Here is a 24,411-nt window from a genome sequence, read left to right on the forward strand (position 1 = left end):
GCACCTTATACCAAAGAGATCCCGGTGCGAGGTAACATCTGTCAAAGGACATCTGGCTGAGGGTCTCCAGAATGCTGGGTGACACCCAAAGACATGCTAGCTTTTGCGAGATACCACTTTCCTCCACGACCAAGAGAGCTGCCCAAGCTCCCCTGGAACAGGCTAAGAGGTCACAGAAGTCCTCCTGTCCCCTGCAAAACCAGCTCAAGAGGTAGCCACACTGCAAGCAAGCTGCAGCTCCTCACAGGTCTCAGTTTTCCATGAATCCAGCCACTTGAATTTGCTCTGACAGCAAACACTGCAGCCGGAGATGTTCAGCTGGTCCAGTTCCCAATGCCGCCTAAAGTGGGAACCTCTCCCAGCTAGTAGAGAGAAACAGCTCTGGAGTTTGGGGCATGAACATGCCTTTACAGCTACTCTGCTAGCAGAAGAGCCCAAATTTCACAGCACTGGGAAGAAAAAGCCAATGTGCCTCAGGCATGTCAGAAAGCCCCTTTTGGGAGGGAGGGGGCAGTGAAGACAGAAATTCCAGTCCCTGCCCCAAGGACTGTTTATACATTCCAGCCAAGGCTTGTTACATATAACTCTGAGTAAACAGTCCTTGGGGTAGGGACTGGAATTTCTGCCTCTGTCTGTCCCAGAAAGAGTCTGACCCACCGACCCTCAAGTCATGCTCCCTTCCTCATACACCAGAGCTTGATTTCTTTCCCAGAAACAGCTTCAGGCAGGAGGAGGGTGGTCCAAGTTTTGTTAAGCCCTTAGCTCCACTTGGCTTATCAAGTGAAGAGTTACCAGTATGGAGCAGACCCAAGTAGCTCCACAGAAAGATAAAATGGTTGGAGGGTAGAACACAACTCCATGTTTCTACAGACAAGAAAACAGAGCATCTGGGTGGTGATTTTTTGCATCAGTTCCCAACTAGTTGCTCTGCAAGAAGTTCATGGGGGTGTAGGGCTGTACAAAGCTCTGCTGAGGACAAGGCTTCAGGAGAACAAGATACACAAATGGGGCTTAGGGAGACAAAGCACCACAGCTGAAGTCTGCATGAAGATTTGATTTGTCTGTCTCCCCAGTCCTCCAATTTATTTTATTAGATAGACTATAAAAGTTGAAACCAGTGACTTAAACAGGGTTGTTGGGTTTCCAGCAGACAGTCAGAGCTCCTAGAACAGCAAGGATCAGGATGACCAAACCAGCAACTGCAGCCAGCTCCAATACCATCCACAAGTGACCCGCACCTAAGAAGTAAGGAGGTGGTTACGGCCAGAGCCAGGTCCTGCCACGCAAGCCCTCCCCTTTCTCTGGGCTTGCCCTACCTTGTGATGGCATCCTCCTAACTGGGTGATCCTGCCAGCTGTGGATGAAGAGAGGTCCAACCACAACATCTGCTTCTTTCACCAAGGGATCTGAAAGGGAAGACATTTGAGCACTCAAACTCATTTGGCCATCTAGCTCTCCCCAGTCTCAGATTAGCACTGAGGAGCCAAGAGGTAGCGAGGCAGCTCCAGCCACCCAGCTCTGAGCAAGTTACCATGATGGTGACAAAGACCAAGAGGCACACCAAGACATACCGAGCTGGGAGGGTAGTTCTCTCCGGGCACGTCCTCCTATGCTCCCTCCCAGTTGCAAGAGCCTCCTGGAGTGCCTGGCCAAGCCACAGCTCCTCATTTCGCAGCAGGAGCAGACATCCCGGCTACCTTCCACAGGAGCCCAGCTGGAAGAGAGCCTGGTGACCAGCGCACCCTGTGGTAGGAATCCCTCACATGCTTTGGGGTCTCCTAGGAAAGACCAAAAGCCTCCCACCCAGATAGCCAATACCGGCTTCCTGAAAGGTGACACACTAGATGAGAAGCCCAAGCTCTTCGCCTTGAGCAAGCTGCTGTTCCAACTACTCACAGGTTGCTGGCTTTGTTGAAGGAGCAAGCCTTGTTCAGAGGGTCAGGAGCTTGATCAGCCAGGGAGACCTTCAAGTGGCAGGAGATGTAGATCTGGGGAGACCAGGCAGAGCACAGGGGTTAGGCTGTCATTTACCTTTATGGCTTTCCCATGCACCATGAAGTTGGTCTCCAATGGGACCACCAACTCCCCAGGACAGCTCAAGGCCCTCTGCTTCTTTTGAGCCACTTAAGGATTCAGCTATTGAAGCCCATCAGAAGGGCTTGTCTTGACCAGTATCAGAACTGGTCTCCAAGGAAGTTCCTTGGCTCAGAGGCCCATGATCCAGCAGCAGTAACACAGGGTGTCCACAGTCATACATTACTATGAGGCAGTTGCCTTGGGAATGCAATTCTAGACAAAACCACTCTAACTTTCTTAATGGAGTGAGGCTATAGCCCTGTCTAGACAAGGGACTTCACTTGCTTTAGGAAGGATTTACCAGATTGCTGGAGTCTCCTGCAAACTTGAACGCATCTACTGCAAACTGAAGCACATCTTGCCTGGGTCTTGGGGATATAAAAGTCGAGGTGGCATCATCCAGTTGTCCATCCACCAGGCACCTAGACACGAAAGTAAGGGCCAGCAGGATCCCACCGTCAGAGATACCCATAACCTGCAGAAAGGCATCTCCAAAGAAGGGCACAGCCAGCTCTTACCCACTGAAGTCAATGAAAGCATACTGGGGAGAAGAACTCCTGTCTGGGGTTGGGGTGGCCACACAGTTGTCCACAAAGAGCCTTAGAGGTGCATGGTTCTCCGTGTTGACACCAGCTTGGAAGTGGAGGACATCTCCCAGTTGAAATACAGTGGAGACTCTCTCAGTGCTCCAGTCATCTGGAAGGAGAGAGGTCACTGGTCACTCATGAATGGGAAGCCAGCTCGTGCTTCACTGCTTCCACCCAAGGAAACTTCAACAGGCACAAGGCCCTGGGCACTCACCAAAAACGCACCAAACCCCAGCTGCTCCAGGAGCACCAGGGTGATACCAGCACCGGCTTTGCCACGTAGTGCCAGCACAGCCACCTCAGTGCCCTGCACCAGAGGACGCCCTCACCCAAAACCTACCATTCATGAGGTGCAGAGAGAAGGATAGCTTCTCCTCAGAGGACAGGGTGGAACGAAAGGGCATCCACGTGGGCTTGACACCATTGCTGCTCACATTGTCCCTCCTGGGGGGAGATGCCCATGGTTAAATGCTCTGTGGCAACAGAAGGGCTTGCTTGGTACTCATCTGCCCTGGCTCACCTTGGGTAGTAGCACTCAATAGGAACCACGGCAGGGCTGGTGCGGACAATGACAGGGTTGCCAGCAGGAATTGGCTTGTAATTTAAGGTCGTGCTGTAGACCAGAGCATCAGGGGTCACCTGGGGAAAAGACAAGACACATTATCCAACCATTAAGAGCCCTGTTGCTTGGCCACACTCACAGAGCAGCACATTTAAGCCTGAAGACTCAGTGCTGAGATGGTTCTGCTGGTCCATCGGCCAGTAGCAGCACTTGCACTGGAGGCAGGCGAGGGGCACTCATCCTGCTGCAGGGATGCTCTGGCTTGCAAAGCTGCTCCACCCTGTCCCAGGACAGCCTCTGGTCAGCAGCAGAGCTGGACGCAGAGGTGCTTAAGCTGATTCTTTTTTTTTTTCTTCTAGTTTCCATGCCCCAGAACAACAGACAGGAAAGTTTGTCCCCCAGGATATCAGAGGGTGACTTCTGTTCAGGGGGATTTAATAAAGATATCTGCTGGCTGGAGGGGGGGGTGGCACCTGCTCACCCTCAGGGCCCCACACCTCTCCCAGGAGAGAGAGGCCACTTCAAATTTAAGTTTTCTGTGAAGTAGATTCATGCTACACTCAAGCAGCAGTAAGCAGCACCCAGCTGCCTCCCAAGGTAAACATCCAGTGCTGGCTTGCTGCAGTGGCTCCCAGCAGCCAGTGATCTGGGCTCCACCCTGGAGGTGGCAGCAACAACATAAGAAGTCCTGGAAGACATAGCTACCTCTGTATTCATCAGGAAAAAACCAAACAACCTCTTACATGCCCTTCCCTGCTCACACAGCCCCTAGACTGGACAGCACAGCTTCCACTGACCTTGAAGTGCAGACTGAGATGTTCAGCCTCTAGGAAAGGTTTTGAAACATTTCCCTGAGCCCAACTACACCACAGCCTCCTGCCTGTCTCAGCACCCCAAAGCAGTGAGGTGCAAACCAAGAGGCAGACCCCCACCCTAGGGTTCCAGCCCCCCCCCAGCCTTACCCTGAGGGTGCTGCCACACTCATGCAGTCCAGCCACGAAGGTCACCACAGTCTCAGCAGCACTCCAGACTGCAGGCAGGCAGGCATCCGAGCCCAGGGTCAGGTCTGCAGCCCTGACCAGGCGCCCCATGCCAAAGAGGTCCCTGTGCACCGTGACCACCATCTGCGCCTCTTGGCACTGCACAGCCACGGGGTGCAGCGGGGCAGCAGCCTGGAGCTGAGAGACATCCACCCAGGCCCAGGGAGAGGGCTGGAAGAACACACGGGGCTGCCCCAAGGAAAGATCCCCTCCATACCTCCACAGCTCTGCCTCCTCTCTAGTGAAGCTCCAGGGGTTGGAAGCAACCACCTCCCCCAAAACCCAGCAGAAAAGAGCAAACCCCAGGCTGCTTCTAGGCCTCATACTGCCTGCCAGGGTCCAGCACAAGGAGCAACTGCTACCCAGGGACCTTTTATAGCCCACATCTCCCACAGCCACTCCCACCCCAGGTGATGCTCGGCACACCTCCCATAAGGGCAACTGGCAACAGCTGAGAGCACCCAATTCCCTGGGGAACCCATGGTGGTGGGTTCTAATGAGGTGCTGGATGGGGTCCCTTGCCCACAGGAAGGATGTTTGCTGTGCAGCTGACTGCAGTTTTTTCCTCTGTTTTTTGGTAACAACCAGCTCTGTAAGATCCATGGAGATGTGTCCTACCTCCAGACCATATGTCCCACCTCCAGATCATGGGGTCCTTCTGCAGCAGGGGTGCTGGGAGATGGCGTGGGGAGTGACACTTTCCCAAGGCAAGCCCACTCTTCAGTTGCCCAAACTTGTCCCTGTCCCCAGCTCCTTCAAGGTGGTGATGATCCTTTATGGAGCCACTCATGTCAAGGACAATTGGGGATTTCCATGATATGAGGGACTCATGGCTGGCTCTTTGCTACCAAGCAAAAGTTGATTTTTTTTTGGAGGACAAAGGGGAAGTTTAAACTTGAATCAAGTGGAAGAATAAAAGGAAAAGGGGGGATCGTGGAGGAGATCCTCATCGGTTGCCCTGAACCACATCCCTGCTCCTGCAGGACCAGACTCCGCACGGTGGTGTCCACACCGACGTGGCCACCCATGTTTCCTTGTGTTTCCCCGTGCTTCTGGGGATTTTAGCAAAAGGGAGGAAAATGCTTGTGCACACATAGCTGTTTAACTGTTACCTGAACAGACTTGTCCCCTGGAGCCACTGGCTTCTTGGGCAAGACTGGCATTGAAATGACTGGTAGTAAAATAATAAATAGAATAATACTTATCAGGAATAATATTAGATCTATTAGGTATTAGAAATAATAATTACTTCTAATAATTATTAGAAGTATTAGACCTGGGGCAAAACGGTCCCCATGGTGTCTGGGCAGTCCATCCCTTCCTGGGATGCTTCAGCAGCAGGTCATCCCCTCCACGGTCCCCAGAGGTAGGGGACCAGGGCTGGTTGACCCAGCTGAATCATCCTGCAAGCTTCTTCATGCCTGGTTAGAGGCAATAAATCAGGAGGAAAAGCAGTTTGTGTATTGAAGTGACACCGGGGAGGAGCACGGCTTTGGACAGGAGTCCTTGTATGGGGTTTTAGGGACAGCACAAGGGTGTTTGCTTTGCCCCTGCCCCTGGGTGAACACTGGTGTCCTCATTGCTTCGCTAGCACATGCAGGTGAGGACCAGGTGAGATGCCCACGAGTTTCAGGCGATAGCTGCGGCTGAATCAGGCTGTTTTGGAGTGATCCAAACTGGATAGCTGCTGGCAGGACAGCTATGCACCATCAGAAGGGAAATGACTCAGGTTGTTCCCATGGGGAGCAGGCTGACAGGCTTTCTCGGCACCTCCCTGAGCAAACAGGGCCTCCTGGTGCTCTCTTGCTTGTCTTCAAGCCAATGCCTATCTCAGGGATAGCTGCACGTCTCACATACACGAGTCATCCTGTGCTCATTGAGCTCACCACAGCTGCGTCGTGGGTTCAAGGAGTCATGACACTGCAAAGCACCCATCACTGCAGCACCCACTGCCCTGCATATCTGCCTTTTTGAGCAGGTGGGTATTGTGGGAACAGGGAGCCAAAGGAAATCATTTGCAATGCACAACAAATTAGGAAAATTATTTATTTCTTCTGCATCTGTAGGCAGGCGCAGGAGCCAAAGAGCAATGAGGTGCATCCCCTGATCAAGCAACTCCCTGGCTGTCTTTGAGCCTGGAAAGCAGGGGGAGAGGTAGGAAAACCATACCCCTGCGTGCCCACTTAGGAGGTTCATATCCCAGGCTAGAGGGGTTGCATCCTGCTGACTGAAGGATGATTTTAAATTCTTCCCACAGCTGTGTCCCTGTGGTGGTGCAGACCCCCTGGGCCACGTTGCAACGTCAGGACCAGCCAACACTGTGTTCTTGTTTGGCTCTAAGTGCAGTGAGTTGGGACAGTCTGGTACTTTCTCGTCCTGGCTACAGTACAGTGAGTTAGGACAATTAGGCACTCCCTAATCATACCTAAAACTCCTGTTGCCTGGATCATGGCCTGCCCTGGAAGGTGCCAGAATTACCTGACAAGAATTGTGGCTAGAATGGAAATATACTGACCAAAGTCAATCATCTCGCGATCCTATAAATAGCAATCCTAAGTGAGACCCTTTGAGCTCTCTGGGATCGCAGCAGGCTGTGACCCACTATCTCCCTGAGTTGGGACGCCTCTCGGTAGATTTCGTGAGGATTTCAAAGAGTAGATTTTGAGAGGATTTCCAAGATCATCCACTGATAGATGCCGATGAAGAAGAAGGGGTCAAAGATTGTCTGCTGACAAATGCTGATGAAGGAGAATAGTGAGTAATTCATTACAACTAGATTTCGTGACGTTTCAAAGATCATTTGGTACCAATAATTTACAATTGGCAAAGAGAGAAAAATCTTGATCACAAGTTAACCTCTATTTCTGTGTTTGTGTTTTTGTATGTGCGATTGGATTTAGGAAACTTTGTAGTGTTGATTATAGCAAATTTTATTAAATCACTCTGCTAAATGGCTGATGATTAAGTATTGTTAAAAATCATATAACCTAATCTTGTGATTTACCATAATAGTGTTATAAATCTTAAATTGCTGCTACCTCAGAGTCATGTAGGATCCATAATCACTCATTCCCCAACACATTGGCATAGGAATTCAACAGTAGATTTTCCTTACCCTTTGTATCCCTTCCATTAGCCATAAACCGTTGACCAAGTCTGGGGCTAAGTCTGGATCCAGCTGCACCTAGACTCCTCTCTGAGAAGGAGTTTAGGAAGCAAGGTGGTCCATTCTGAACCTCACGACTCAACGAGAGGGTTTTCTTACCCTTTGTATTCATTCCATTAGGCATAAACTGCTGTCCAAGTCTGAGACTAAGTTTGGACCTAGCTACACCTAAGCTTCATCAGAAGTTTATAAAGCAAGTGGGTCCATTCTGAACTTCGTGACTCAACGGGAGGGTCTCCCTTACCCTTTCTGCATCTCCGGTCTCTGTGTGAATCATTCTAACTTGATTCTAATTGATTTTCCTTTGTATGTTTCTTCCACGTAGTAAGTAATAGAGTGAACCTTGCCATCGTCTTTGTTAAATCGCACTTTTACAAATTCATATTAAAATCGCCTTTTGCTAATACCTTTGACAGTGATTCTTGAAGTGATCTAAATCACTCATTCACAACAGTCCCACACAGCAGCTCACAGGAACAGAGCAGCTCTGCCCAACCTCCTTCCCAGCAATGACCACCATTCTTGGTCCTTCCAAACTAGTTTCCCCACCTGCTGTTTCTTCAGCCGGCTTTGGATTCCACTGACCCCCCCCAAAAAAATCCAGACCAGAAATGGTTTGAAAGATTTCTCCCGAGAGTTGGCTTGAACCATCCAGGGGGGAAACAAAGGCACAGTGTGGCTGCAGGCTGTCAGATCAGAGCCAGGACATCTCCCAGCCAAGCTGGTGTCCTCACCTCTTCACCTTAGACCAAGTTCAGGTGAGAGAGGACAGCAAGAGACTGTCACACCCCAGAGACCCAGACTCATCACCCCAGGCAGGAGCAGGCAGGAAATATTGAAGGCAAAACTACTGATGTGAGCCAGGATTTGGCTCCAGGACTCATTGCCCATGGGTGAGAGGGGAATGAGTACTGGAGAGGCACCGGCATCTTTCAACACTCTTCCTCATTCTTTATGGCTCCTGGGAAATCACTGCCTGCCGGGGTCTTCTGGCTTTCAGCCGACTTCTCCTGGCGCTGGAAGTAGACCTTGACCTTGCTCAGGTTTCGGACTTTCTTTTCGGAGCTGTGCCGGCAAGTGTTGATGAGATGGCATGCTTTCTGGAGCCCCTTCTCGGGGTTGTGCTGGTAGCAGGACCAGAGCTCAGAGAGGCCGATGTTGTGGGCGGCCAATGTTTGAGCTGATGGCTTGGTGAGGAGCTTCTCAGCCAGCAAGGGCTGGAGGGAGATGAAGGACTCCAGGTTGGCTTGACTGAGGATCAGCCTGGGTTTCTTCACCAGGTCGACGTCCAGGACCTCGCACAGGTACTTCACCATGTTGGCATTCTCCATAGCGCTGCAGTCACCAAAGTTCCACCAGAGGTAAGTGCTGGCCAAGTTCTTCAGCTTGTAGTTATCCCTCTTGGGGATCTCCTCCTTAATCAGGGGCAAAATGTCCAGGAAACCATACACGACAGAACTGAACTCCTCTTTCTTGTTCATGACCATCAGCGCATTCAAGAGGGTGGGAAAGGGGAGTGACCAGAGACCAAAGCCACCCAGGATGGGCCTGTGGACAGTGCGGAGGTGGCACAGCAGATTCATCAGACCAATCTCGTAGACGCTATTTTTGGCCATCAAGCTGGACAAATATTTCATTGGCTGAATCAGGACTGGGAATATTTTCTCTCCATCTACCACTGTCATCTGAATGCTTCCATTTTCTAGAGAAGAAGGGGAAGGGAAAGAGGATGGAGAGGGAGGAAAGGCAGTAGGAAAATAAAACACTGATTGAGTTGCTCAGCCTCTAACAGCCTTCACCACTGATGGCAGCTGGGGGACTGATCCACCATTTCACCTATCTCCACCATTCAGTCACACCCTCAGCTTCCAGCATCTCCAGGATCACTCCCCCCACCAGGACCATGAGGGCTTTTACAGCTTTTTGAGGGTGGACTAAGGAGAGGGGCTTGAAAAGTAAAACCCACCTTGCCTAAGAGAGATTGGCCCATGGGAAGGAGAAGCAGGGGAGCCCATGTTGACACAACAGTGCAAGGGCTGGTTAACCGACCGAGCAATCTCAGAAAAATCTCCCCGTGGCCCTATCTGCTCCACGTTCCTCCACATGTCCTGAAACTCAAAGGTAAGGCCTCTTGGGAGCTCAGAATATTGTCCTCTCCCTTATATAGCCAAGGTCGTAGTGGACATACCTGAACTTCCACCCCCTCCCCGCAAAAAAGAGACGCTGACAGATGTGGGGATCTGAAGTGGCTGCAACATGGGACCTCCCCGCTTAGGAACTTACTCAAAATCTTCACGTCAAAGAAGACCAGGGATCCTTGTCTTGTGTCCAGTGTGTTCTGGCTGCTGATGGGAAGGCCCAGGTGATCTTTGCTGGTTTCCTCATCGAGGATGTTGCTGAGGTCACCTAACAGACTGGAGTCCTGGAAGAGCATGCAATTTGCTTTCAATAAACGTCACAGGAGGAACCAGGGCAGCAGCTCTGGACACTCACGTGTCCTGAAGGTTACCAAAGCTCAGAGATCTACTCAAACTGCCTGCTGGAGGACATAGGGTTTAATAAGCCTCACTGGTTGGTCATGAAGACTTACCTCCTCCAGCACCACAAAACAAAGTGACATGCATACTCGATGCATGTCCACACGGGACAGCTCACTTGGATCCTTCCCAACTGGCTTTCTGCTCAAAAGTGACAGGAAAGTTGGGGCTACCCAACATCTCCCCTCTGGGGAAGGGATGCAGGGAAGGGAAGGGAAGCTTCCTATTTCTAAAACCTCTTCTGAAGAGCTGGTCACCAGCTTTTGGTCACGCAGACTGTCATGGGAACTACTCGGTGCTGCAAAGTAACAACAAAACCCCATCCATCCATAGCCTCAAAGAGGAGGTGAGGTTTTGGACTGCCTCTTCTTGCTGGCCTTCATTTTGACTGCTCACCACCTTGGCATCACCATGATGGTACCTACCAAGGTCTCCAAGCTGCTGGCCAGCCCAGTTCCCCCAGAGGTGGAGAAGAGCTAGAGTGGATTTATTTTGGCACTCAGGGAAGGATTTCCCAAGTTCCTTACCAGGCTCTAAGGGGGATTATGGGATGGACCTGAAGGTCTGGAAGCACCAAGTGGTCCAGTCTTCATGGCTTAAACACTGAGCAATGCAGGGCCAAGCACTGAAAGCCCTTTAGCTGCACTCACCATGGACTCCTCATCGGTGCTATCATCCTCAAAGCTGTCCAAGCAGAGAATATTGCTATCTGCCAAGGTAGGAAAGACGTGTCACCTTTCAGATGTGGGGCTGTCCACCCCTGCGGTGAGTGCCAGGGCCAATGGTCCCCCAATCGGCATCACCAACCGCGCCAAAAGGTGGCCCTGAACAGCCAGCAAGGTGGGTGGGGAGCAAGCAGAGAGCAACCCTGCCCTCAGGGTCCACCCGCAAAAGGACTGATTCCCCCTCAAGCCACAGATACCGAGTACACACTGGGCAAGATCCTATGGGGTGAGAGAAGACCAAAATGCAGCATCACGTAGCCTAAGAGTATGCAAGCAGTTTAAAGAACAAAGTCTAGTTCTCCATCGATCTCCATCAAACATCTTGTCTTTGAACAAGACAATGGGCTGGGACATAACTATCCTCCTGGGAGGTCTATGGAGATGCCGCAAACTGCCCTGCCTCGATGCCTACACCCCATAAAGTCTACCCATGGCTTCACCGCTCTGGACACCCCTTACCTGAATCGTGCAGCCCACTGTTGCCTTCTGGCATGTCTTCCAGCAGGCTGTCCTCCTTGGCGAGAGTCATGGGAGACACCGAACAGCTGGTCCCAAGCTGGACCGAGCAGCTTGGCTGCTGTGGCACTGTCTGGTTCCACCCGTCGTCATTGTTTTCAACCTTCACCACCTTCACCGGTGACGTCAGGACATTCGCATTTTGGACTTTCTTCCTCTTTGCAGGGGTGGAGGTGGAGATCTAAGTGTGCAAAGAGGAGCCCGATGAGCCTGGTGAGAGCAGCCCTGCGTGGTCAGGGATGGAGATGTCCTTTGCCACCGGAGCACAGCCGAACAAGCTTGACCACATGGGTTTGTCCCTGCCCAAAGCAAGTGCTCCGCTTGCCCAGATGTCTCTGCTGCTCTGAGGTCACCCAGCACTATGCCCTCATTTCTGGCATGAAGCCCCTTGGCTATCCTGGGCTTCCACTCCAGCCACCTCGGTCAAGGTCCCCTCTCTGCCTGACAAGGGTCAGGAAAACTTTCTGCTTTGCTTAATGGCTGCAAAGGAGAAGATGGGAACCTCCCCTTCCTTAACTGGGAGAATGAATCATCTTTATCTTCTTACTTCAGCCCTGAGGCTTCCAGGCTCTACAGGGCTTGCTGGCAGGGCTGAGCCCTTCTGATACCAGGCTGGGGTGGCCGAGGATGTGCTCTGCAGAGAGGCAGCCTGGGGGTCCCCAGCCCCAGTTCTGTGAAGGCTGTTTTGTCCCAGGCAAAGGCAGACAGGTCTGATGCTAGACAAGTCCTTCATGCACTATGGGACTGGAAACCAGAAGAGAGCTTGCCTTCAGCATGTCAAAAGCCACTTCTGGTCGAGTGGGGCTCTGCCCTTCTTGTGGGAGATGTGTTTGGGGGCCCCAGATCCATCACAACCAGTTGCAGCATCTCTCCCCCACCAGCCCCAGATGTGGGCAGGGCAGGCTGCAGGCAGGAAAAGACTTGCAAGCCATCGTGCCTAGGAGAGCTCTTTACCACGCATGCAGTGGCACGTCTCACCCTGAGATGTTTGCACCTTAGCCAGCAAGGTCCCTTCAAGGAACAAAGCCTGCCCTGGCTCTGCAGCCCTATGCCCAGCCAGCTTGGCTGATCGCCTCTTTCAGAAGAGAACTTGGAAAGCAGCAGCCAAATGCCAGAGCTCAAGCAACCCTGCAAGGACTGGGTGTAGCCCCAAATTCCTGCTGGGTAATGCCACGAGGCAAAAATCCCAGAGCAATCCCCACTCTCACCTGGTGGGAGTTTTCCATGGCTAGAGCTGCGGCGGCTTCTGAAAGAAGAAAAACACAGCGAGCTGAAAGGAGGGCAAGCAATGCTGGGGATGTCTGAGAGCAGCAAAAGACGACTCTGCAGAAGGTACAGGAGGCTCTGGGGCCACGTCCTTGGAGGGTCACCTCTTGGAGATGCTCCTGAGGCCAAAATCCAGCAGCGAGCTTGCAGGCTGGGCTGGAGAAGTGCCCATTCTGCCTGGCAACTCATTCACTCCCCCTTGCACTAAAGCCTTCCCTCCAGCTCTCCCATATGGGTTTGCTGCCCTCCCGCCCATCCCAGACCCATAAGCCAGGAGGTCACACGTGCTGGGAAGGAAAGAAAAAAGAAAATTAGCAGAATCATGCTGTTCCTGAGCAAGTTATTGCCATTCAGCGGTGAGGGTTCATTTGCAGGGGAGATGCTGCCTTCCCAAACCCAGCAAAAGACCAATGCACGGTTCGTCCTGGGAGGATTTATTGGCATAACAAGGTGAGATGGAGAGCCTGGTCTACATAGGGACCTTTAAAGGGTTTTCCAAGCAGCAACAGTCCATGGCAAACGTTCTGGTTTATAGATCCTCACTTCTTCCTCCGCTTCTGAAGTCTGGTGCTGGGCTTCCCACCACGCTTGCCCCTGGTGGGGTGCCTTGATTTGGGGCATTGCCCCTCAGAGGCTGGGTTGGAGGGCTCCAAGCATGCTGGGCTGGCAGGGGGAGTGGCAGGAGGGGGTCTGCTGGGGGAAGGGGGCGTGGCAGCCACTGGGACCAGCGGTTCATGCTTCTGCAGGGTGCTGGGAGAGAATAACTCCAGCACGTTGGAGGGCAGCGATGGCCAGTCCATGTCTGCGGTGGGGAGGTCCCATGGGCTGGCCACAGGCTGCAGCAAGGGTCCCATGGCAGAGGCAGTGGTGGCCAGGGAATGGGACATGGCCTGGATCTCCCGGGTCATGGACACCAGGTGCCTGTTTGCCCTGTGCTGAGCTTTCAGGAGGCGATCGCCGATCTTCAGGAGGTTGTCCGCCTGCTGCACGTTGGACCTGGCCCAGCCACCCAAATCTTCCTGCAGGGAGGCCAGAAAATCCTGGATGCTCCTGGGAAGAGGCACAGTGTCCCCATGGGCTGACCCTGAGTCTTCCGCTGCTTCTTCATGCCTCTGCATCGGAAGGGCTGGAGGCGTGGGTTGGGTGAGGGACATATCCCCTCCCTGGTCTGGACAAACGTGTCCTCTGCCAACAGAGGAGTCCAACACGGGGGCACAGGGCTGGTGGTGGGCTGGCAGTCCCGTGGGGAGTCCTCCGTGCGGTTGGCAGTGCTCCCCAGGAGGCTCGAGGTCGAGGATTGGGGTTGTCTTGTCTTCGGATGGGGTGTCGTGCTGGGGAGCGGAGGTACCTGTTGCAGGGAGGGGGGCTGAAGGGAGCAGGAGGGGAGAATCAGGGCTCAGAGGGTCCTCCCAGCCTGCTTCAGTCGGGTGGAGAGGCAGAGGGAGGATGCCTACCATGCAATGGAGACACAAGGAGTGGGGTGGGAGGCAGCTTGTCCCCAGGAAACCCCAAGCTCCATCCAGGACATCACCCCTGCGCTCTTCTATGGGCTGTCCGTAACCCATGAGCTTGCCCTGGGGAGCTCAGTGGTGGACGCCCACAGAGGGCCAAGGAGGACACTGGTCATAGCCCAGGTCTGAAGACAGCAGCAGGGGGATGGAGCAGAAGATCCTGCAAAGTCTCTTCCTCCCATTGCTTTGTTTCCCCCCATTTTCTGGAAGGATGCTACCACCTTCTGACCAAACCTGGATCCTCCAGCACACCATCCCTGCAGAAACCACAGATGCCAAGGCCTTTGCCATTCCCAAACCACCAGCATCTCCACCACAGCGCTGCTGCCAAAGAGCTGGGGGAAGACCTGGGCAAACCCAGCAGCGGTCATGGACCTCTTGCCATCCTTGTCGGAGAGCACTCCCGGGGAACAATTCACCTTCCGGGTTGGATACGCCATTCCAAGGTGTTAATCAACAACCCAAAAGGGGGATTGCCCCCGATGGTTGTGGACAAAGGTTGAACAAAGACAAACTGGCTGGAGATCTGAGGAGCAGAAGTGGTCAGTGGGCAGCAGGACACTAAGGCCTAGAGGATGCTTATGACCCCTGAGGGACCTGCACATGTCACCAGCACAAACATTCCTCGGAGAGGATGCAGAGCTGATCCAACCCTTCCACCTGTTTCCTCCCTGCCACCGCCAGCCTCTGTGAGCCCCTGCTCCACGCACCCCCGCTCCAGGTGCCACTGACCTCCGTTGTCCTTCAGTCCGTGGCATGGCTCCATCCCAAGCGATTCACCGAGTTCCCTCCCAGTACAACTGCGTTTGCGGGACTGCCATACTCCGCAAGGGCAAGAGACAAGCATTGCTTTGGAAGTGATGGATGCAACAACTGCATCCTGTCCTTGGGGGAGGTTAGGGTGTGCCCACCGCATGAGCAAAGGCTGGAGGCAAAGGTCAGTCAAGTCACCATGTGGAAGGAGACTTGAAACCCATGGAGAATATGGTCTAACCAGGAATTATAACCTTCAATTCTGCTTTCAGTCCCCTCCTCCCCAGCCCACCTGGTCAAGTGCCTCCTCACCTGGGTGCCCCATGACACGCTCCACCAGCGCCTGCAGCCTGGCTCTGCACTTGGCCAAGTCCCCAGACTGCGCTCGGTCCCCGGCTGCCGGCGGCTGCAGCCGCTGCAGCTCGTCCAGCGAGTCCTTGATGAAGGGCTGCATGTCCATCACCTCCTGCTCCGTGGCGTAGAGCCTCATCTTCTCCACCAGCCGCTCGCCCGCCTCCATCCGCCGCAGCACCCCTTCCACGTGCTGCAGCTCCCTCGCCAGCTCCCGCCGGCCCTGCTCCTGCCACGCTTCCACCAGCCCCAGCAGCTCCTCTTCCTCCTGCCGGATCAGCCGCACCAGCTGCTCCACGCGCTGCCCGATCAGCTCCCGCATCTCCCGCTGCGCCTCCTCCAGCCGGGCGGCCTCATCCTGCAGCGCCGCGTAGGTGGCCTCAAAGCCGCTTCTCTTCTGCTTCAGCTCCTGGTTCATGGTGCCCAGCTCCTCCTGCCTGCGCTGGGTCTCGCTGTGGATGTCGCAGAACGGGGCGTGCTGGCTGTCCAGCAGTGCGCAGATGCAGCACACCGGCTTGCAGCACTTGTTGCAGTAGATGCTGCGAGGCCAAGCACAAACAAAGCAGTAATTTAGACTGTGCACTTTGCCATTCATTCATTTATCAAATTGCAAATTCATTCATTCATTGAATTTAAGTTACCACCACATTTGGGCCAGGCATTTGGTTTTAATACTCTCCCAATTGCAAAAAAATATGTTGGTTCACTATCTCCACAGAGTTTCTGCTCCTCTGCTGGGCTGGCTACAGTCACTGTGGTGACTGTGCAAGCATTACGGTAGACATTCATCGACACACCACAAGGGCAGTGAAGAGCCTTTCCATGAGCGCTTATTGGGGTTATGTGTAAGAATATAAGACCAAAGAGTATCTTATCTCCATAAGATGCCTAAGGCAAGAATATAAGAAGTGAAGAGTGGAGATCATCATCCATCCCTCATGTAAGTCCTGGTAGCCTTGGCAAGCGGTGGGCTAAGGACACACTGAGGCAGGGGTTGCATCTGGGCCATCGTGGCTAGCATCAGTGCTGGCGTCCGCAGATGCTACAGCCCCTTCCCTCTCGCTTGGACTTTCCCTCGAGGGCGTTTAAACCTTGTCCTGCATTGCACCCCTGCTGTTCCCCAAATTGTCTCCAAGCTGGTATAGCACCATCAGCAAAACTCATCCTTCTCTGCTGTCCATCACGGAAGCAACAGGCCTTCTTCTTGCTGAGCTCCATCAACTCCACCCTCCTTACCCTAGCAAGGAGCACCCCAGCTACTCCCCTCCCTTGGTCTACCCTGTCCCCACTCTCCCATCATCATGCCCTACAGCCCACCGGTCACTACTTCCCACCTGTCTTCTCCACGACAAGGTGGCAATCAGAGCAGCAGAAGGACAGGGACATCCTGCTCAGTTCCATCACGGGCTAGCCCAAAGAGATTTGCGACAAGAGACCACCCAGATGGGGACAGACCTCCTTAGACCTACCTTACAGTCTGGTTTTTGTGGGTCGGGTTAGAACAGGACAAGTTACCGGTCCTCCTGGAGCCCTCGAGGAATTCTTTAGCAGGCCCTGCCCTGATGTCCATCACCGTCTTGGCTTTGTGGCTCTCCCTTTTCAGGTAGCGCTGGTGGGCCTCGAAGCACTTGGTGCAGAGGAACTCCTCGCACTCGGAGCACCAGAACTCACCGGCTTTCTTGCAATTATCGCAGAACAAGTCAACCCCATCAATGATCTTCTTGTAGACCTTGAGCCTGGCCTGCAGGCTGGTGAAGAGCAGGTTGTCCATGTCGGAGGTGCTGCTGGCCTGTGGGATGGCCATCTGGCACACGGGGCACTGCCCAATGACCTTGTTCTTGCTCAGACAATCGAGGCAGAAGGTATGGAGGCAGGCGAGGAGCTTGAGGTTGGGCGATTCCTGCTGGCAGCCCTCACAAAGGATGAACTGGAAGTCATCTTCCAGGAGCTTGGAGAAGGAGGGAGAGAGGAAGAGGACTGAGCGCTGGGGTGTGTTTTTAAGAGCTTCTGAAACCACATCTCGGGGGGGGCGGGGGGGTAGGTGACCTGCAAACCCTACTTGGAGCAACCAGTGAGCAACCGCTTCCCGCCAGCGATGCCCATGCATCGTTGTAAGGTTGGATGGCTGTGGTCGCCCTGGCTGTGGGGCTGGGGGGGGGGCTGCAGAGGAGCAGTGAGGAGGATGGGGCATGGAGGAAGCATCCAAGGACCACTGGATGACACCCTGGCAGGGTGGGGACCACCCTCCCAGCCATTCCCCCCCCAACTCAGCCCAGTCCTCGGGGGGGGGGGAAACACCCCAAAACTCTTATCCCCATCCTCCCCCCCGCGCCCCGAGGCCATGCCACGCGGCCGGGGACTTCCTGGTGACCCGGCCAACCCCCCCCAAAAGCCCCGAGCCCCTTCCTGCACCGCCGGAGCCCACCGCCCGCATCCCACCAACCCCCCCCCATCCATCCATCCATCCATCCCTGGACCGGCCGGCGCTCACCCGCGGGCCGGAGCCGGAGTTGGCCATGGCTGGGCGGGCAGGACCGGGAGTCGTCCCCCCCCCCCCGCCTCGGCTGCCTGCACTTTCGGTTTCTTCTGCGCTGTAAATAACTCCTCCTTCGGGTCGGGAGGGGGGAGCCGCACAGAGCCAGCTCCCAGCCTCGGTTACACCTCCCCCCCCCACACCCGAAAAAGAGCTTCGCAGCCGGCTCAGCCCTTCCCGGAGGGAAGAAATCCGGAGGGGACCCCAAGACCACCCCCCTCGAAAGGTGTTTTCCCAAGGAGCGGCATCCCCCAGAAAATGTAAGCAGGGCCCCAGTGCCCTGTCCCGCTCCAGGGGGGCAGTGCCAAAGGGGGGTCGGCTTCTGCCCCCCCCCCCGCCTTGGAGAGGTTTTCCACATCCCTCTTTGTCCTGGGGAGATGGATCCTGGCTTTCCTTTGCCCCTTCCTGCAGGGCATCGGTACCCCTTTTCCAGCCATCTGCACCATGGGGACCACCACGAAAGGGGGACCACCACGAAAGGAGGACCACCATGAAAAGGGTGACCACCACGAAAAGGGTGACGACCATGAAAAAGGGGACCACCACAAAAAAGGGGACCACCACGAAGGGGGGACCACCATGAAAAAGGGGACCACCACGAAAGGGGGACCACCACGAAAAGGGTGACCACCACGAAAAAGGGGACCACCACGAAAGGGTGACCACCACGAAAAGGGAGACCACCACGAAAAAGGGGACCACCACAAAAGGGTGACCACCACGAAAAGGGAGACCACCATGAAAGGGTGACCACCACGAAAGGGTGACAACCACGAAAAAGGGGACCACCACAAAAGGGTGCCCAGGAGGAGCGCTTGGGGGTTCACCTAGCCTAGCATCCCCAAAAGGAGAGGGCATGGTGGGGCACTGCTGTCACCTCCCCTCGGGGCTTTTGATGCCTTTAGGATCTCCAAAGCTTGGCCCAGGCTGGTGCCATCCAGCCCCAGGGTTTGAAGAAGATATTTACCAGGTAGCTTGGCCGGATTGCACCCGTGAAATGTTTTAATTTTGGAAACACTGGTTCAGCAAAACATCCTGGGGGCTGGTAAAGCTGCCTGGAGCTCCAAGACATTTTAACCTGTGGGGTGCTGGGTGCTGTTGGGGAGCTGAGCATCCCCGGAGAGGCCGTGCCACATCCCGACAACTCTTCCTCACCGTCGCAGGACTTAATGTATTGGAGTCACACCACGCAGTGTCCTTGACTGGCAGCAGCTCCCAGGCCTCAGCCAGCACATGGCCTCTTTACGCAGCACCCTGGGGTCCCTTGGGGAAACTGAGGCACCGAGGGGTGCCGCCCCATCTGCCTGCAGATCTCACAGCCCACTGCTGCCCAAGCATAAGGCTGCAGACCAGGTTTATTGTCCATTGAGAGTTGATAGAAAGGAAGCTTACAAAATAAATAAATATCTATATATGCCTCTATACAGTCCACACACCCCCACAGACAGACCTCACAGCACGCATGCAAAAACACTTTGAAGCACAAATTAGCGCAATCACTTATTACAAACCGCTGTGTCGGGAAGGCTCGGGTACCTCCAGGCAGGTCATTCCCCAAATCGCCATCTCTGCTCCTTCCCCATAAATGCCAATATCCCATTAGCAGTGCCACACTGGACCCCAACTCCAGCCCGCTGGTGGCATCCCAGTCTGGTCCAGCCAGCCCTCGTGCCCCGCTTCGGCTGCCCACCCCACCACGTGACTACCGTCCTTGGCCACAGTGTCTCTATCCAAACTGCTCAGCTCTTGCCCCTTCCAGTCGGAGACGCCCAGCCATGCAGCCCATTGTGGGGGCACCAGGACATCGGTCTGTAACCTGGTGGCATGTTGGCCAAAGGACCTGGAAGCAAACTGGCACACGCTGGGGTGCCAACCAGTTGCCATCCCATAACGTTGTAGGCAAAGGATGGGCAGGGGAGGTAAAGCCAAGGACAAGGACAGGCAGTGGAGCTCACCCTCAGTTTCCGTGCTCAGGTCTTCACCCAACTCCTGCAGCCTCCACGGGGAGGGTGGCAGGAGCTGCAGCAGGGCGAGGTCCACACCATGCAGCCCCCCTGTACGTCCCCCCACCTTTGCACACCTACAAAGACACATGCACACAGACACGCACCCACACACATGCTCTATCTACGTTGCTTCATCGCCTTGATGAGCTCCTCCAGCTTCAGGGCAAGGTGCAGGTCACCTTTCACCTGCAGCCTCCCGCTCACGTAGGCACTCAAAGGGCGCAGGTCACCCAAGAAGAGGTCCTGCAGGTCTTTCTCTGCCACGTCCAGAATGACGTCGGGGCTGCCCTCGGGTATGCCGTGGCCAGCCCTCCCGCTGCCTGTAGGACACGATGGGTGAGATAAGGAGAAACGGTGGGCTTCAGGACCCAGCCTTGCCTGCTGGCATTCCCCCCCACCGCTTCATAAGGATTGAGTTGGGCCAGATGATGGGCAAGGGCCTGGCAGGGGGATTTTGGAGACGGGAGCCCTTACTCCTTATGGAGATAAATTTCTCTTGCGTTCCTCCAAAAACGGTCTGTTACAGTGGTCTACCTCCAAACCCTGTGCTACTTTTGCCATGGGCACCAGGAAAACCGTCAGCAACCACGGGGGGATGGATGAGGGTGCTGGGAGGACATCTTCCAGCACGGCAGTGGCCCAAGGTGCTGCCCACGCATGTCCCCCCACCCACTACGCCCCTGGGCTGGTGGCACACAAGAGCCAACAAACCCTGAGGTCTCTGAGCCATCCCACTTGGCCAGCCAGGAAGAGACCTGGCTGCCCATTTTCTATAAATACTCTCTTCCTGAAGGAAAATTCATGGTTTTAACCCAAAACAAATTATACTTTGGACTTCCAGGGAGCATGGACTCAAGGCCGCGGTTGCCAAACTGCAGCGCTCAGCTGATGGACCCTGGGGCGCCTTTCGTGGAGCTACCAAATGGGCTTGGCTTGGGACCCCCTACCACCAAGCTCGGTGGGTTTCGCAGCATGCAAAGGGGGCACAGGCACAAAACACCCTCCCGCCTCCAACACAACCACCCCAAAGAGTGGTGACCTGAGGAGAGGTCTATGAAGTAGGTGCTCCGGGCGCCGCTGGGCAGGGCGATGTTGACCTGGTAGGATGCTCCCACCTGGGCGACCAAGGCCTCGGAGAGGACAGGCTCCACTGCCGAGAGCAGCTCGTCCATGCTGGGCTTCCTTTGGGCGCTGCCAGTAGTAGTGAGGAGGGGAGCGGTGGGAGGCTCCACCTCGTTCACCATCTCCATGCTGTCTGCTGGGGACAATGGGACAGAAGTGGGTTGAGGAAACACCTTTGGGTGGTAAGCTTTGCTGGTTTGCACAGACCCACCAGAAAAGGTCTCCAGAGCAAAGAAACCCACTTATCCAGCAAGTTTCCAGCTAAGCAAGAAGAGGACAACTGGTTTTGCCAGTTCCATCTGCCTGCTCCTCTGTCTGCCATGGGTTACTCTTCCCCTGCTACCAGGGGGTGGAAAATTATCCCTGAAAGAAATAGCGGGGCACAAATTGGTGCAGGGTTTCTGGAAAAAAAATCCATGTTGCCCTCAGAAGTGACTCTCTTGGCAAGCTCAGGCTTTGGGTTTGCCTGATGGAAATGCTGAGATCTGAGTTGGTCTTGAGCCTGGGCTCCTGCAGATCTGCTCCTGCCCTCCCCAGTCCCATCTCTAATGTCTTGTTAGAAAGGTTGTGTTGTGCCATGGGCTGTATGAAGTTGTGCCCGAAACGGTCTCCTCTCCTCCCCCCTAACAGCCTATTTGTGCTGTGCTCATAGGAGCTTGATATCTCCCAGACTTTGACTCCTCTGTCAAACAGCCAACAGAGACAAAGGTCATCAGGCGGGAGAGACATCCCCCAGCAGAGAAGCAGTAGCCCTGGGTTGGTTACCTGCCTCCGGCGTGCCGGTCCCGCTGCCTGCCAGAGCCAGGGTGTTGTTGAAGAAATGGGCAGCCAGCTGCTGAATGGTGCCATCCAGCCCCTCCAGCCCAGGCATGGGTGGCACTGTAGCCAGAGGGCCAGCCAGGTTTTCCCGGGGTGGCTGCAGCACAGCCTCCATGCTCAGCTCCACCCGGTCCACCTCCAGGCCCCAGGACTTGGTCATGTCATTTATCTCCAGCTGCAGAGCCAGGAAGAAAGGGAGAGGTGTTGGCAGCCTAGGCAGAGCTGCCATGGGTATGGCCGTGGAGACCACCCACCATAGAACCCCCAACCATGGGCATCCCAGAGCTTATACTTCTGCTACCCACCAGCTTTAGATGTGGGGTGTTGGACCGGGCTCAGTCGTCCACCTCCTCCAAGCTGTCCAATCTCACGTTCAACCTTGCTCCCCCAGTCGCTCTCCCAGTTTGGAGGAGGTCAGGACAGGGAGGACTGGTCTGTCTTGTTCCCCTTTCCACAGCTCGCTCCCAGGCTGGCCCCTTTCTTTGCTCCCCCCGGGGCAACATGTCCTGGTGTGAGCTCCACCAGGCAAGCATCTCTGGCCTCCAAACCACTCCAGGCACCCCAGAGATACCAGTATATCCCCCCAGCCTCCATTTATATCATCCCTCATAGACATTTGACCCACAAGATTTTGGCCTGGCCCAGGCCAGCTGCAGGCACTACCTATCGCCCCTCTGCCACCGCCCTGTCCTGCTTCTCTCCCCAAAAGCCCTTTCCAGTTTGCAGGCCCCTCCAGACATTTCCTGGTGGAGATATGGAGGTCAAATTTAAGCCTGCCAATAACATGTGGGCTTTTGTGTGTGGCCAAAGCCCTTAGAGAGAAGCCACAAAGCTCCAGAGATCCACAGGCTGAAGGTATCTACTCCCCACTAATCACCACGTTTTCCCAGTTCCTTTCCTTGGCCAGGTCCGTGGCTAGATGGACTTTCAGCAGCTCCATCTTTCCCTTACTGTTACTTCCATACCAAAAGCCCAAGGGGTTGGGGGTGCTTGGGCAGCTCTGTGGAGGGCTGGGGGAGTCCTCACCAGCAGCTGCTCCCCAATCCTCAGCTTCTCCACCTGGATCTCACGGAGGCTCTTCTTCACCAAGGTCTTGGTCATGGCGTTCTGCGCCGTCATCCGGGTGGCTGCGATGAGGTCCTTCACCATCATAACGGACAACACGGGGTCCCACACCCGGAATTGGACGTCAGCACCCATGGAGATGACTGCCCCATCCTTGGAGGTCAGCTGGGGCAGAGGCGAGTCAGGATCTCTCCCCCTCTCCGCCCCACGGCCCAACCCTTGTGCATAGAGCCTGGGAGCAAAGGCATTCACTTCTTTCCCAGCTGTCAACCAGCTCTAGATCTCTTTATTAAGAGGGTTATTAGAAACCAAACCAACCCGAATAACTAAGTTAGGGCTAGTCTGAATGGCGAGGGCAGTTTCCAGCATGGGGCTGTTGTTGAAAGACATTTGGGAAGGATAGGGATTGATGGTTTTGAGATGTCTCCAGCCAGGAACACCCATTAAGCAAGGTGTGCAAGGTCAAGAGGAGCTTTTCAGCCACAGGCAGGTGAGATGGGGACTCTGGCTTCACAGCACAGCTAACCCCCCCCATTGCCTTGCTGTGACGATGGAGGAACTGAAAGTTGGGGTCATGCATGGCACCAAGGGTCAGACCATCCCAAAAATCCACCTGCTCTGGGTATTTTAGAGAAGTCTCTCTATCCTGCCCTGAGGCCCAAGGCAGCTCACCTTGCAGGGGGGCACATTGAAGGCCCTTGTCCTCAGATCCACTCGCTGCCAGTGATCGATGAAGGGCAGCAGCAGGACCACGCCGGGTCCCTGCGGCGCCCGGATGCGGCCCAGGCGGAAGATGATCATTCGCTCATAGGTGGGCACGATCTGGAACGGGAAAGTTGAGACCAGGGCAGAAGCAAAACCCTGGGTCCTGTGGTGCCAGGAGCAATGGGACCAGGGGCAGCCAGAAACGGTCCCACCCATGGAGGAGGAGTTGCCATTCCACTCCTCACCTGCTTTCCTCCCTTACCTTCAAGGCAAACCATCCTGAGATGGGGAAGGTGACAACCATCAGCAAGAAGACCAAGGAGGTGATAATGCCGTGGCAGATCCAGGATAGCCAACCCTGTGAGGAGTCTGCAAGGGGGTGAAAGGGGGATGTACCTGCTCCAACCCCCCCTATCCTGCCCATGAACCCCCATTCAAGCCTCTTCCCCCACGCACCCTGCACCCCAGAGAAGCTGGCAGTGTGGGGGGCACCCAGCCAGTGTGACACCCTCCAGCAAAAGCGGCAATGGGGAGGAAGGCAGCCGTTGCCCTCTAAGGTTAGGACTCACCTGTGGTATTCCCGGCCGGCCCCAGAGGGTCTTGCTTGGATCCGAAGGAGAAGCCGCCCTTCTGGGCACCGTAGAGCCCAATACTGGACTGCTGGAAGCGGTCAAAGTCTCCCAAGGGAAGAGCCTGGTATCCCGACCGGCTGAACATGGTGCTGGTGCCTTGCACGGGGCCCCCGCTCGCAGCGCTCAGAGCCTGCTATGGCCAGCTCCCCGCTGCCATCGCAGCCACCTCTGTGGCTAGCATGGCTTCTGCTTCTCTCCGACCCGATCCTGTGTCCCTGCCCGCCCTGATGTGCAACCGGAGAGAAGCCAGAGAAGAGCTGACAAGCCCTGCTGTTATCACAGAGGATGCTCGCTAGAAGAAATCAAATCCTTCAGGGGGGCTTCCTTGCTGGGGTCTCGCCCAGGCTGGGGGGGCTGGGGGCTTCACATCCTCCCGGCGACCCTCTGGGCAGGAGCTAGGCCAGGAGACAAAAGCTATGGCCCCGCGGCTGCCCTCGGC

At 55.0% G+C, this 24,411-nt stretch overlaps 3 protein-coding genes across 7 annotated transcripts; all 3 read right to left on the reverse strand.

Moving 5' to 3' along the window:
• Positions 1-1,091: 1,091 nt before the first annotated feature.
• LOC104320917 (zona pellucida sperm-binding protein 3-like) lies at positions 1,092-4,686 on the reverse strand. The gene is made up of 9 exons (XM_009923349.2): positions 4,188-4,686; positions 3,184-3,302; positions 3,004-3,107; positions 2,595-2,772; positions 2,378-2,498; positions 1,897-1,988; positions 1,572-1,714; positions 1,317-1,406; positions 1,092-1,238 (listed from the first exon to the last, which is right to left on the reverse strand). The coding sequence occupies exons 1-9, from the start codon at positions 4,587-4,589 to the stop codon at positions 1,123-1,125; spliced, it is 1,365 nt and encodes a 454-aa protein (XP_009921651.2). The 5' UTR covers positions 4,590-4,686; the 3' UTR covers positions 1,092-1,122.
• A 2,318-nt stretch (positions 4,687-7,004) lies between these two features.
• On the reverse strand, positions 7,005-17,780 carry LOC104315924 (protein PML-like). Of its 3 annotated transcripts, XM_069797798.1 has the most exons (8): positions 17,582-17,780; positions 16,560-17,038; positions 15,052-15,629; positions 12,418-12,455; positions 11,153-11,390; positions 10,619-10,677; positions 9,715-9,853; positions 7,005-9,133 (listed from the first exon to the last, which is right to left on the reverse strand). In XM_069797798.1, the coding sequence occupies exons 1-8, from the start codon at positions 17,606-17,608 to the stop codon at positions 8,364-8,366; spliced, it is 2,328 nt and encodes a 775-aa protein (XP_069653899.1). In that variant the 5' UTR covers positions 17,609-17,780; the 3' UTR covers positions 7,005-8,363. The 3 variants fall into 3 exon arrangements, with proteins under 3 accessions (XP_069653899.1, XP_069653901.1, XP_069653900.1); XM_069797800.1 differs by lacking the exons at positions 7,005-9,133; positions 9,715-9,853; positions 10,619-10,677; positions 11,153-11,390; positions 12,418-12,455 and adding an exon at positions 12,894-13,823 and having other exon boundaries at positions 17,582-17,772; XM_069797799.1 differs by lacking the exons at positions 7,005-9,133; positions 9,715-9,853; positions 10,619-10,677; positions 11,153-11,390; positions 12,418-12,455 and adding an exon at positions 12,894-13,841 and having other exon boundaries at positions 17,582-17,769.
• Positions 17,781-18,960: 1,180 nt separating this feature from the next.
• Positions 18,961-24,339, reverse strand: STOML1 (stomatin like 1). 3 transcript variants are annotated; one of them, XM_069797809.1, is made up of 7 exons: positions 23,910-24,339; positions 23,603-23,709; positions 23,308-23,457; positions 22,597-22,710; positions 21,517-21,745; positions 20,669-20,887; positions 18,961-19,949 (listed from the first exon to the last, which is right to left on the reverse strand). In XM_069797809.1, exons 1-7 carry the CDS (start codon positions 24,055-24,057, stop codon positions 19,747-19,749), a joined length of 1,170 nt encoding a protein of 389 aa, XP_069653910.1. In that variant the 5' UTR covers positions 24,058-24,339; the 3' UTR covers positions 18,961-19,746. The 3 variants fall into 3 exon arrangements, with proteins under 3 accessions (XP_069653910.1, XP_069653909.1, XP_069653908.1); XM_069797808.1 differs by having other exon boundaries at positions 20,669-20,884; positions 22,597-22,800; XM_069797807.1 differs by having other exon boundaries at positions 22,597-22,800.
• Positions 24,340-24,411: the final 72 nt, after the last annotated feature.

This window comes from Haliaeetus albicilla, chromosome 12 (assembly GCF_947461875.1).
Source record: "Haliaeetus albicilla chromosome 12, bHalAlb1.1, whole genome shotgun sequence".
NCBI lineage: Eukaryota > Metazoa > Chordata > Aves > Accipitriformes > Accipitridae > Haliaeetus > Haliaeetus albicilla.

Excerpts from the sequence above, each read along its gene's own strand:
- STOML1 (XM_069797807.1), bottom strand. The coding sequence starts at position 24,057 with ATGTTCAGCCGGTCGGGATACCAGGCTCTTCCCTTGGGAGACTTTGAC. Across the intron at positions 23,458-23,602 it reads CAGGATGGTTTGCCTTGAAG|ATCGTGCCCACCTATGAGCG; the intron begins GTAAGGGAGGAA and ends TTCCCGTTCCAG. Across the intron at positions 19,950-20,668 it reads CTTCATAGACCTCTCCTCAG|GCAGCGGGAGGGCTGGCCAC; the intron begins GTCACCACTCTT and ends CGTGTCCTACAG.
- LOC104320917 (XM_009923349.2), bottom strand. The coding sequence starts at position 4,589 with ATGAGGCCTAGAAGCAGCCTGGGGTTTGCTCTTTTCTGCTGGGTTTTG. Across the intron at positions 1,989-2,377 it reads CAGGAGACTCCAGCAATCTG|ATCTACATCTCCTGCCACTT; the intron begins GTAAATCCTTCC and ends TGGTCTCCCCAG. Across the intron at positions 1,715-1,896 it reads TTCAACAAAGCCAGCAACCT|CTGGGCTCCTGTGGAAGGTA; the intron begins GTGAGTAGTTGG and ends GCTCTCTTCCAG.
- LOC104315924 (XM_069797798.1), bottom strand. The coding sequence starts at position 17,608 with ATGGCCAACTCCGGCTCCGGCCCGCGG. Across the intron at positions 9,854-10,618 it reads GCACCGATGAGGAGTCCATG|GACTCCAGTCTGTTAGGTGA; the intron begins GTGAGTGCAGCT and ends ATGCTCTTCCAG. Across the intron at positions 9,134-9,714 it reads CTTTGACGTGAAGATTTTGA|AAAATGGAAGCATTCAGATG; the intron begins GTAAGTTCCTAA and ends CTTCTTCTCTAG.